We start from the raw sequence: 13,388 nt of genomic DNA, 5'->3' as shown, positions 1-13,388 counted from the left end.
ATTCAGAAATATCTCATGGGGAGGGAGGAGGATGTTTTGTGGAAGCCAATAACAAGTATTATTTTGAAAAGAGTAGGAGGTCTTGGTTTAGATGTTTCTTTGTTTTTGTTAAACTGTAAAATGTTATTGTTGTATGAAATGCCAATGTTTTATAAAAGTTTGTTTAGAGCATGGACAATTTTTGAGTGGAAAAGACTGGAACCAACTGTGTCTTTGTTTTGGCTTCTAGAGGAACCTTTAATTTTTGAGGCACGTTTGGCGTTAGAAGATAGAGTCGGATTGTCCAGAAGACTTCTGCAGAAAAAAGTTCTGAAATTAAAACACATTGTGGAGACGGCTGGACCAGGACTTCAAAACACAGAGGCGACAGCTTCTTTGCTTGGATTGAAATCGATTCGAGTCATGAGGACTATTTTAGATCTCTGGCTTGGAAAATTGACTTTGGATGAAAAACAGATGCTGGTGGACTTTTGTAATGGAGAAGAACTCCCTGATTCTACGGATCCGTTTCCAGAAATGGGACTGAATATTGATTTCTCAGAATTGACGGGCCATCTTTTGATCACTCAAAAAGATTTTATTTTTTGTATGTTGATTGGAAAATGTTTGTATAAACTGGTTGTTCAAGGATTGAATAAGAAACAATTAAGTGGAAGAACTGATACTGTTTGGAGAGACAGGTTTAAAGTCGGGGATAATCAGAAACCAATATGGAGAGTTTTTTATAAGCCCCCTTTGAGTAAGAGGGTAAGCGACCTTCAGTGGAGGATTTTGCACGGTGCTGTAAGTGTTAACAGTTTTATAGTTAAATTTAGAAAAGATTTAAATGAGTTTTGTCCTTTTTGTGAAGAAGTAGAAACTATTTTTTACATGTTTCTTGAGTGTAAAAGACTTTCACCATTGTTTTTCTTGTTAGAAGATGTTTTTAAAAAATGTGGTGTCTATTGGTCTGAAGTAGCGTTTATATTCGGTGCAGGTTATACAAAAAAGGAATCTAGTAAGTGGAATTTGTTAAATTTTCTTATTGGACAGGCAAAATTTTCCATTTATATTAGTAGAAGAAATAAACTAAATGGTGTTTTGGGGGGAAATGTTGACAGGATGTTTATTCTGATGGTAAAACAGAGTAAAAGCAGAATTTATGTTCTTTTCATTGATGAATAACTTAATGGAATTTTTCTCTTTGTGGTGTTTTAATAATGTTATATGTTCTGTGGTTGATAGAAAGCTGGTTTTCAATTCAATGTTTGCATGAAAGAATGAACTAAATGCTGTCGAAATGTATTTTTATTGAAAAATAAATGTGGTGTTAAAAATCAAAAAATCTTTCTTTCTTTCTTTCTTTCTTTCTTTCTTTCTTTCTTTCTTTCTTTCTTTCTTTCTTTCTTTCTTTCTTTCTTTCTTTCTTTCTTTCTCTCTCTCTCTAAAGGTGATCATGTTGGAATGTTTTTGGTGTTTTGATCATTTCATTCTAGTTTGATTTTTCTGGGTTCTTTAGTCTTTCTTTCATTAGACCAGTCTAGTTTTACTTTAGTTCAGTTCTTGAGTCTAGTTTATTGTTTATTTCTTAGTCCTTGTTACTCTAGTTTAATTAGCTCTAGTTATTATTTAATAGATTTATTTCCTGTCCTCTCAGTTCATCAGTATTTAAACTTTTCTCTGTTTCTTCGCTGCTGGATTTTTCTTGGTTTGATGTGTTTTGTTCTGCCCTGGCTCCCGGTGGTTTGTCTGTATTTTGGTGAATCTCATCATGACAGAAATATTTCTCTGTAGTAACATTGATGTCGTTTTTTCATATTTTCTCCAGGATCTGCTTCCTGTTTCTGCTGTGACTCCAGAGGAAGTGAAAGCCGTCATACGTAGCTGTAAGAAGTGTAGACCATCTTGTTCATGACCGCCATCTTGTTCAGCGTGTCCACATCCTCCATGGTTGCTATGGTAGCCAGGTCTGAGTTCGTCCTCCTGCAGTAACTCTGAGCATCGGCCCAGGTCATCGGCTCATAAACGAAACGATATCCACGAGAGGAAGGAGAAGAAACGACGCCTGAGAGACGCAGGCAGAGTTTAGTTCGCTTCACCGAAACAAAAACTTACTAAACGTTTCCAAACCAAAACAACAGAAGAAGTCAATAAATTACAAATCAAATGAATATTTCTGAGTGAAACTTGCCTGCTGCAGCGGTGATGAAGACGAGGAGCACCTCCATCCTTCCTCATCTGGTTTCTGCTTTGATCAGAAACTTTCTGCCTCTCGGCTCAAACATCCTGAATTATTGGCAAGTCAAAACCATTCAAATCAGCCGCATTTCCATGGACAAGGTCAGATAAAGTCACGATGAAGGTTTCTCCTCTTCCTCCGGATCTCTGCTAAAGTCCTGCTGTTGCTTTAAGGTCAGAGTGAAAATAAACGGGTTTAAAAACTTTTAGTTTGTTCAATATCTGCAGAAAAATCTGAACTTTAACCTCAGATTTTATCCAGCTCCAAAATTTATATTAAATTCTGTTCAAATAAAATCCCAAAATGATCTTTTAGAGAAACAAACTGTTTACAATTAATTGATTTAACTTATTTGTGGCTTAACTGATGATTAAAATATAATACATTTCTGTATTTTGAGTAAACATATTTTTCAGAGTTGTTTCTTCAGAAGGTTCTGGGTTTTATTTCTGCTGCAGAAAAATAAAAGTGTTTGTGAGTTAAAGCAGCGCTGAGGGAGAATCCATGTGAAAACAGAGAAACATATTCAGCTTTAATCCTGGTTTAAACTCAGATGTTAGTTTGAAGCTGAGATTTTCTCAGGCTGATGTTTTTAAAGCAGAACTTGATGGATCTGAATAATCAAACATGAATCTGCATTTAGGATCTTCTGCTCTGTTTTCAGCTCAAATCATCCTGGAGATGCAAAGCAGAACAACAGGCGCAGGACAAACGTTGTTATAAATACACAAAGTTAAATCACGTAATCCTAACAAGTCGTATAAAAGCTTTTTGGAAATTCATGGAAATTCAAACTCTTATTGGGTTTCATTACAGTCAGAGGAAACCAGAGCTTCACAGAGTGTTGTTCCTATTGGAGATTAAAAATCACCACAATCCTCTTTAGTAAACAAGCTAAACAAATTATATTCAAACCTGAGAAGGAACCCGAGTCGCCGACGATTCAGTCATATTAAAATGAGATCCGGTTTCCTGAGGACGGGATGGAGGATCTGGAGGATCACATGATCACATTTCTTAGCTTAATTCAGCAACTATTTTACCTTCAGTGGCTAGAAAACTGCTATAAATATTAAAATTGACTTGAAGAGAAACTTCCTGAATTAACACCTTGAAATTGGGCCTCTGTCTCTTTAAGAAGCTCCGCCTCCAGGAAGTCATCCAACATGGCTCCTCTACTAACTCTTTAATGTTTTTACCAGCGTTACCAGCAGCTCCTGTAACGAGCTCAGCTGATGTTTGCTAATTGCTGCTGGCTAGTCTGAAGGAACAGAGTGGGGGAGGAGCTGCAGCTGGAAGGCGGGGCTAAGTCCACCCAGGCGTTTACAGCGGAATGGTTGCTATGGAGATGAAAGGATTTCTGAACCAGGAGGTGATCAAAGCAGCACTGCAGGTTTGATTTTTATTAAATATTAAAATATGATGTAAAGATCAAAACAGATGATTTTACATGAAATTGTCCCTTTAAAAAAAGAATCTACTTTCATTTAAACACATTAAATGAATCCCAATAAAAACATTTTGAAACATTGTTTTCATGTTTAATAAACATTTATTTTTTAAATGGAAAACATTTCAAGTGAATCTAAAATCATAAATCAATTTTCCAGGTGAAAAACATCAAACTGCAGCGATGAAGATCAGAGCTCCGCTCGTTTCCATGGAAACATGCAACTGTTTACATCTCATTAATAACCTTCATGATGATTATGAACCAGCTTCCTCAGGTCTGCATCATGTAACAGGAAATAACTGAAGTGATAAAATGTCTGTTATATGTTGTGAATTCATGATGTTCAGAGTATTAAGATCCTGTTTGGTGTTCAGATGGATCAGAACCAGGAGAAAGAAACCAAGATGTCATCAGTAGTTTATTAAATATATTCAAACCCAAACACACGGATCTTCTCCTGGAGCTGCTCTTCACCTGTTCTCCATATTGCTGGAATGGTAAATAATGACTTTTTATTGTAATATAAATCCCAGTTTGATGTTTGTGTTGCAGTTTGACCAGGATGAGGAGGATTGAGAGGAAGAAGTAAACCTGCTGTTCCCGCTCAGAGCCACCGGGGGGCGACGTCACAGCGCCATGTTGTGTGAGACTCTTATTGGTTTACAGCCTTCAGTTGGATCTTAATCATTACATTTCAGAGCTTCACTCTTAAAACATTCAACATTTGATCATTTCATGTTTTAATAATTGACTGTTTTCATGTGAAGTTCAGGTTTAATTCCCTCCTCTAAGCTGCAGCGTATGATTATTATAAACCCAAATCAGCCAGGAAACGAACTGAGACTTTATTCTGCTCTTCAGTTTTGTCCTTCGTCCTTTTTGAAGATTTTTCCGTCGGAAGTCATCCAGCTCAGTCTGACGTTTCCGTTCAGCTCCTGATCCTGCAGCTTCTGCTTCAGCTGAAACAAGAAAAGAAACTAAAGTTTAGTTTGTTCATCAACGGACCCATCAGTGTTCAGGAAAATAAATGTCTGCAAGTTTTCCTGTCAGCCTGGGAGCAGCAGAGAACCGAAGAGTTAGAAAATGAACACGAAACAGAACCGAGACAAAAAGAGCAAAGATCCAAAAGACGGAACAAGAGGAGGAGGAGAAGTTAGAGCTGAAACATCTGAATCGTTTCTTTCATCATTTCTCATCAAATCTGCATCAGTTCTGAAGGAAACATGAAACGAACTCTGACATGATGTTCTGGAGCCGAGATCAGTTAATAACTGAAGACGGATCGTGACCTCAGGGTTCACCTGGTTCAGAAACCCGTCCAGCACCGCCGGGTCGCTCAGGTCCAGAGAGGAATCCTGCAGAACCTTCAGTCTCACCACCTTCCTAACGATTCCTAAAGATTTGAACAAAACCGAAAACCAATAATGAACTCAGAGCCTGATGAAGCCTCGACCCTGATAACTTGGACCTAGATGCAGGTTGGTTCTGATTAGCTCGGGTCCTGTAAGCCAGAGGTTGACCCGCTGCAGGCGGCCGGTACCTTCACAGATTGCTCCGGCGTCCTCCTCATGGATGCAGTTCTGCAGCCCAAACCCGTTGTGCGCGCAGTCCGTCAGGCTGCTCTCGGTACCGGAGCAGACCAGGTCGTCCAGCATGATGCTTCCAGCTCCGGGTCCGTACTGGGCCCCACCTGGAGCTTCATAGGCCCGGTCACAGCCCAGCTCCCTGCAGACCACCGTGGCGTCGCTCAGGTCCCAGCTGTCATCACACACCGTCCCCCAGGCCTGGCTGTGGTAGACCTCCACCCGTCCAGAACATCGGCTTGGACCCGCCAGTCTGACCGGGGCGCCTGTTGGACGAAACGTTTCCCTGAGTCCGGAACCAAAACAGCCGTTTCCCCAGCGGGACTGACCCGCCAGGTGGAGACCGGCTTACCGCAGACCACCGCAGCGTCCTCAGCATGTCCGCAGCGGTTCACCCCAAACCCGCTGTGGCCGCACTCAGTCAGGTCCGCTTCGGTTCCGGAGCAGCTCATGTCAGCTAACCAGACCGGGCCGGTTCCTTCCCCAAAGCTTGCGGCGCTGAGGGCGGCCTGAGGCGGCCCGCAGCCCAGCTGCCTGCAGACCACTGCGGCGTCGCTCAGGTCCCAGCCGTCATCACACACCGTCCCCCAGGTGCCGTTGAACAGAACCTCGACCCGCCCGGAGCACCGGGTTGGACCGGTCAACCGGATCTGGGCTCCAGCTGAACGACACACCAAACATTCACTTCTTTACATCTGAACTGGAATCAAGAAACAGAAGTGAGTTGAATCTGTTTGGCTGTAATGCGGCGTTTCCTACCACAGATGGCGCCAGAGTCTTCACTGTGATCACAGTCCTGAATGCCGAACCCCGGGTTGGAGCATCCGGACAGGCTGACTTCCCTTCCTGAGCAGCTCAGGTTGCTGAGCCAGATCTCCCCGGTTCCCTGGCCAAAGTAGGCCGAGGTCGGAGCGCCGAGCGCCGCGCCGCAGCCCAGCTGCCTGCAGACCACCGCGGCGTCGCTCAGGTCCCAGCCGTCATCACACACCGTCCCCCAGGCGTCTCCATGGTAGACCTCCACCCTCCCTGAACACCGGGTTGGACCCGCCAGTCTGAACTGGGCTTCTCCTGGTCCAGACCAATGAAACTGGTTTTATTATCTGTCAGCATTCCAACCTGAAGCAGATCTACACCACACACTCTGAAATGTGAAGAAAAACATGGCGGACAAGCCAGAGCTCCACCTGGTTTGGTTTGAAAAGACAAACATCTCAAAGATTTGGTCCATAAAGAGTGATGACAACACCATACTATCAGCTGCCGCCATGTTGCTACTAACTGTGTTTATTTCTTACTTCTTTTAACATGTTGTGTTCAAAGAGACGCTCTTTGCTGCCCCTAGTGTCTATCAGCTGCAGTTGCAACGAGCGCACAGAAAATAAAAGCAGGTAAAGTTTCTGCCAGGTTCAGAGCGTCAGGCATAAACCAAACTAAAGTCAGGACATAATTTTTGTTTTTGTTCAGCCTGAATTCACTGCAGGGAAAAAAAACAAATAATGTTTGAAAAATGCTGAGGAAACTGTGCAGCTTTGTAAATCTCTCCTGATCTCATGAATCAAACTGACCGGCTGGGTTTGATGCTGAGATGAATCCAGTTTTCACAGAAGTTTTTATCTGCAGTCATTCATGGTGTCTTACCTTCACAGATGACACCAGCGTCTTCTCCATGTCCACAGTTATGGCTTCCAAATCCTCTGTGGAGACAATCAGCCAAGCTGCTCTCGGTTCCTGCACAGGCCACGTCGTCCAGCCAGATCGGGTCGGTTCCTTCACCAAAGTAGGCGACCGTGGGGGCACTCTTTGGGGAGCCGCATCCCAGCTGCCTGCAGACAACCGCGGCGTCGCTGAGGTCCCAGCTGTCATCACACACCGTCCCCCAGACTTCATCATGGTAGACCTCAACCCTCCCAGAACACCGAGACGGCCCGACTAACCTGGTCTGGGCGTCAACGACTGAGAGACACAGAGGAGAAACTGGAGATATAAAGACTGCTGATTGGAGGAAAACATCCATCCATCTTCTTCCACTTTATCCGGGGTCGGGTCGCAGGGGGTAGCAGCTTCAGAAAGGAGGCCCAGACTTCCCTCCCCAGCCTCTTTTTCCAGCTCCTCCAGGGGAATCCCAAGGCGTTCCCAGGCCAGCCGAGAGACATCGTCCCTCCAGCGTGTCCTGGGTTTTCCCCTCCTCCTGGTGGGACCTGAACTCCTCACCAGGGAGGCGTCCAGGAGGCATCCTGACCAGATGCCCAAGCCTCAACTGGCTCCTCTCAATGTGAAGGAGCAGCAGCTCTACTCTGAGTCCCTCCCGGATGACTGAGCTTCAGCTCTCTCTTCACCACGACGGACCGGTACAGCGCCCGCTTGACGGCAGACGCTGCGCCAATCCGCCTGTCGATCTCCCGCTCCCTTCTTCCCCCATTCGTGAACAAGATCCCGAGATACTTGAACTCCTCCACTTGGGGCAGGACACCCCCCCCGACCCGGAGAAGGCACTCTACCCTTTTCTGGCTCAAGACCATGATGGCCTCGGATCTGGAGGCACTGATCCTCATCCCGGCCGCTTCACACTCGGCTGCGAACCGCTCCAGCGAGAGCTGCAGATCATGACCTGATGAAGCCAACAGGACCACATCATCTGCAAAAAGCAGAGATGAGATCCTAAGGCCACCAAATCGGATCCCCTCAACACCTTGGCTGGTCTAGAGATTCTGTCCATGAAAGTGATGAACAGAATCGGTGACAAAGGGCAGCCCTGGCGGAGTCCAACTCTCACCGGAAACGAGCCCGACTTACTGCCGGCAATGCGGACCAGACTCTGACACCGGTCATACAGGGACCTGACAGCCTGTATCAAAGGGCCCGGTACCCCATACTCCCGGAGAACCCCCCACTGGGCTCCCCGAGGGACACGGTCGAATGCCTTCTCCAGGTCCACAAAACACATTTAGACCGGTTCGGCGAACTCCCAGTACCCTCCAGGACCCTGCTGAGGGTGTAGAGCTGGTCCAGTGTTCCACCACCAGAACCAGAACCATCCTGCTCTTCCTGAATCCGACGGACCCTCCTCTCCAGGACCCCTGAATAGACCTTTCCAGGGAGGATTAAGTGTGACATTCATCTAAATAAACTCATTTTAGAGAAACTCAGGCAGAATCATCAACGATGCAAATTTCAGGCAAACTGCTGCTGAGACTCAGAATCAGGATCAGCAAAAATTTGAATATTGGCCCAAATATTGAGGATGTGGATGAAATTTTAAATTTATCATATTTGATCAGATCAATAAACAGGATTTGATTTCTGCTGAACTGAACTGACTCCAGAAAACCCAGTGGACCAGGACCGGCAAGTGACTCCTGGTTCTGGTTCCTCTACTCTCTTCCTCCAGACTCTGAGACCTTCAGGTTCTGGTTCTGCTCAGCCCGGGCCAGGCGGTTCTGATGGACCAATCTGTGCATGGCGGATCATGAAGTTCTGACTGCAGCTGAGGTCCAAACATTTTGGATCAAACTTATGAATGGATTTCATTTGATCATTTTATCTGCAGCTGCACATTTTTTTAAACCACACTTTTTCCTTCCACTTAACTTTTAATGAATGTTCTTGGCTTCTTTGTGGAAAGTTTCACCGATTTCCGTTATTGATCCTGTACAACAACGTGATCATAGAATATTCTATACTAAAATCTTTTTTATTGTTTCTTTCAGAGAAACTGCTATGAAAATAATTTATTCAGTTTTTAAAGTAAAATAAACTTTGTAATGATATTTAAATTAACAGAGATAAACATGTTTATACATTTGGAAGATTTTTTTTCCATCTTTACTTTTTTTATGAATAAACATCAAAAACTTTTGGATTCATTCAGAAACAACCTGAACTGCTTTAGATACTTTCTCTCTTATTTCTCATCACCTGTCCAACAGTTTGCTCTCTGTTGCCGTGACGACCAGCCCCCCATCACAGCTGAGGATTTGAACTCATCTCCTACCTGCTGTCGCCGTGACGACCAGCCCCCCACCACAGCTGAGGATTTGAACTCATCTCCTACCTGCTGTCGCCGTGACGACCAGCCCCCCACCACAGCTGAGGATTTGAACTCATCTCCTACCTGCTGCAGCCAGCAGGACCAGCAGGACCAGCAGGATCGTCTCCATCGCTCCTCTCCAGTCTGACTGCAGGATTTCAGCTTCTTCACTTTTACCAACAACATGCAAAATTTTATACAAACTTATTTGCATTTCAGGGGAAAGTTTATTTTGACACTTGGCTTTAAAAGAACAAACATGTTGAATCTTATTTAAATCCCAAATTTCTCATTTGACTTCAGCTGCAGAACAACAAACAGCAGAATCCAGTTTTTAACATTTTCTTCTTGACATGAAGCTGAAAAACTTGCAGATTCATCCCATAATAATCAATGTAGTGGTGATTATTTACCAAACCAAACATCCAACCAAACATCCATCCAGCCACTGAGGCTCTGAGTCCAGTTTCTGTACGCAGGTAAAAGAAGTTCAATGTCCAAACGTGTTGATTGTTCTGGATGATTCATTTTTCTATTTCACTAAACTATTACACAGTTCAAACTTTCCTTTGTTCTCATGCTGCCTCTCTTGCTCTGGTAAAACCACAGGCCCCAAACCCAAATGCCTGCTGGTTCTGAACCAGGCCCGGCACTAATGGGAAGTGGACCGACCCACATTACTTCCTGTTTTAGAAAATAAATAAGAAAAATAAGAAAACACAAAATAAATAAAAAACAATCATTAACCTACAAATTAACTGTAAATAATACAAAAAATATAAATTTAAGAATAAACTAACAAAATTCAAAAGGATCAAGAAATAAAGAATCAATAGCTCCAACAATCAATATCATCAGTCAGACGTCATTTATCTGGTTTTCTGATTGTCTTCTGTTTCATCAACATCAAACTGATGAAAACTAGTTTGTGTTTGTTTTTCTGTTTGACATAAAAAACCTAAAAAAAGAACCAAACAGAAACGATCCAGAAGCTACGGAACAAGTTTGGTGCCAGAATTAAAATGAGCTTTTAATTAAAACCTGGGTTTGAATATCCCAGTTACCTTTAAGCTGTTTTAGCTGTGAAAACATTTTCTGTGTTTTCGTGCTTCCTTCAGGCTGTTTTCCTTCGGTTTCCATCAACTGTTGCATTAGTTGCCGCCTGCTCGTCTTTTTGCATGTGCTGCATCTGCATCACAACTGCTGGTGAAAACATGAAGACATTTTCTTAATCGTCCTTTTCTGTCCTTTTATAGACATGCTTCCATAATTACAACAACAATCATGTATTTCGTGTATTAAACAAACATATTTGCATTTAACAGTCTGCATTTTCTATAGCATCTCCCATTAAAGCACAATTACCTCCCAGAAAGGTCAAAGGGCAGATGCTCATGTTTGCTCTAACTGAAGATAATCACAGAAATTTATAAAGAAAATTCCAAAGAAGGAAATTATTTCATAAACAAACAACGTTTTGTCTTTTTGTTTTCTTCTGTTTTGTCCTTTTGTCTGTCTGGCTGCTTCCTGCAGCTCAGACTGTCTCCATTCACTTCCTGTTGGTTCAGCTTCTTTCTCAGGTAAAATATTCAGCAGACATAAATTAAGCGGATCTTCTAAGCAGCCCGACCTCGGCTTCAGAAGCGTTTTATTTGGCTGCTGAAATGTCTGAGAAACAAAATGGCGTCAGGAAGCAGCAGCAGGTTGAAGATGGACAACAAGAGGATCTCTTTAATCAAGTGAGGATCCGCTGGACTCATCTAAAAACAGGGGCAACAGTTCCTGGAGCGGCGGACCGAGAAGACTTTTCCAGGTAGGAGCTGCTGCCGTCATGCTAACGCGGTCGATGCTAACCTGTTTGGCTTGTTTGTGCTGGAAGGTTCTGGTTCTGGTTCTGGCTCTCTGCTGAGAGTTGATGAGCCAAATGAGCTCAGAAGGATTCTGCTGTGGTTATAATCCGTCTTGTGGTTTTCTGTTTGCGGAGCTGCTGTGGTCACTTTGACACAACAAGAATATTGGAATCTGAATTTCAAGTTTGAAAATCTGTTTTAATGCTGCTAGAGAAAGGAGCAGGTGACTAAAGATGGCCGCCATCTTTAGTCACCATTTTCAGCCATTTTTGGCTGGTGAAGTTACAAAACAAAAGGAAGAACGTTCATCCTAAAAAGTAATTCTGAGGCTTAGTAAAATATTACTTTCCTGAACCTTAATTGAGATCTAAATATTGCATTATATTTTATTTTGACTATACTGACAAATGTAAATACTGAGGTAATATTTTGGGGTTAAAGTTCCTTCAATCTCACGTATATTTTTCTCGGCTGCATTTCATCCCAACGTGTTTGGTGCAGACAGTGGAGCTTTTATTTGAGTGAAAGTAGAAAATATGAGTTTTAACAGGATCTCAGCTGCTTCTCTGTCAGTAGCTTTATAGTGCTTTCATGATGGGACCAAAATAATGAAGACAATAAATAATCTAAATAACATTATTCCAGAAGTCCTTGTCTTTAGTTCAGCTGAGGTTTTCTGATAGGTATTGTCTCAACCTACATAAAAAGAAACAACAGACAACATTTATTATTCTTCAGCCAAGCTTTCGCGAAAGGAGAAAACGCAGCGAGTCGCTTCTACAAGCTGCCGTTGGAGCTCGACTTTTATTTGGGAAAGAAGGAAGTGGATGACGAAGAAAACAAGTTTTTATCTTTGCACACAGTTCATCTAGTTAAAGATGGAACAAGCAGAGATGTTTTGTAAGGGTGAGTCACAAAACCCAACATAGTATCAGTTTACACACACACACACACACCCACACACACACACACCCCACACACAGCAGAAGGCTAAGACCGTTAAATGCAAAACAACTAATGATGCAGAAATATGTAAGAGTGATAATGACTCATGATAATTCCAACATTTTTTTTAGAGAACAAATAGTTTCTACCGTTACACATTGCATGCAGCTGATATTTTCTTTGTTTTGATCAGAATCTGGTGAAAGGCAGTGGACAATGAAACAAATTCATTATTGTTACACTAAATTAATCAGATTTGTGCTTATTGTCTCAGTATCCTGGAGGCAGATGTTGGATTGGTACAAACCTTTTAGCGAAGTGTGCGGTCACATGATCCAGATGTGATCCAGAAGCAGCTCAGAGGGAAAAATCTCTTTTATTTAATAAGTTTTAAGACAGGGAACCTTTCTGGAATCCCAAACAGATCATCCCTAAATCCACTCCTGTGTTTTCTGCTGCAGAGTTGGAAAAGGTTAAAATGTTTGATTAAGATTAACGTTTGGAAATTAACAGCAACTTTAGTGTCAAACTGAGACTCAAATGAGACAATTTAAAGTTTTAATGAGACATAAAGTAATGTACGAGCAAAGGAAACCAGTGAGCTTTAAGCTGGATGCAGGTGATCAGGATCAGCTGGAAGAGAAGAAATTACCCAAAAAATCTGAATTCACTCAACCTACAAACAATAATCAGACAAATCAATTCTAATATACAAGAAACGGAACATAAGAATTTACTAAGATTAAATATAGGAGGAGGGGAAAACCAGGACGCGCTGGAGGGACGATGTTCCTCTACTGGCCTGGGAACAACTTGGGATCCACAGGGAGGATCTGGACCAAGAGGCTGGAGAGGGAAGACTGGACCTCGCTTCTGCAGCTGCTGCCCCGCGACCCGACCCAGGATGGATGGATGAAATGTGGCAAACTATAAATAATAAAACCGATAAATGATCATTTAATAACCCATAACAAACAGAAGTAAAACCCAAACATCAACCGATATGATGCTCTAAAATATAAAACAAATATTATAAATATAAATAAAGTCACAGTTTGATCCAGAACTAAACGTCGTCTAGTTTGTGGAAAATCTTCCCTTCCGTCTGCTTCCCCCAGTGACCTTTGACCTGTGGGCTTCCCGCCTGCTGCTGCAGTTCACCTATAGCTGGAACCAGAACGTTAAACTGGTGAAACCAGAACGTTAAACTGGTGAAACCAGAACGTTAAACTGGTGAAACCAGAACGTTAGACTGGTGAAACCAGAACGTTAGACTGGAACCAGAACGTTAAACTGGTGAAACCAGAACGTT

At 42.8% G+C, this 13,388-nt stretch overlaps 1 protein-coding gene across 1 annotated transcript; it reads right to left on the bottom strand.

The window, feature by feature from the left end:
* Nucleotides 1-3,803: 3,803 nt before the first annotated feature.
* Nucleotides 3,804-9,411, bottom strand: LOC116720705 (scavenger receptor cysteine-rich domain-containing group B protein-like). Its single transcript, XM_032564101.1, is given in 7 exon segments — nucleotides 3,804-4,630; nucleotides 4,973-5,064; nucleotides 5,212-5,527; nucleotides 5,530-5,915; nucleotides 6,014-6,322; nucleotides 6,893-7,207; nucleotides 9,366-9,411. Coding segments are annotated over 7 exon segments (1,566 nt in total). The 3' UTR covers nucleotides 3,804-4,528.
* Between the last annotated feature and the right edge of the window lie 3,977 nt (nucleotides 9,412-13,388).

This window comes from Xiphophorus hellerii, chromosome 1, assembly GCF_003331165.1.
Source record: "Xiphophorus hellerii strain 12219 chromosome 1, Xiphophorus_hellerii-4.1, whole genome shotgun sequence".
Taxonomy (NCBI): Eukaryota; Metazoa; Chordata; class Actinopteri; order Cyprinodontiformes; family Poeciliidae; genus Xiphophorus; species Xiphophorus hellerii.
This window is presented reverse-complemented; position numbering and strand designations above follow the sequence as displayed.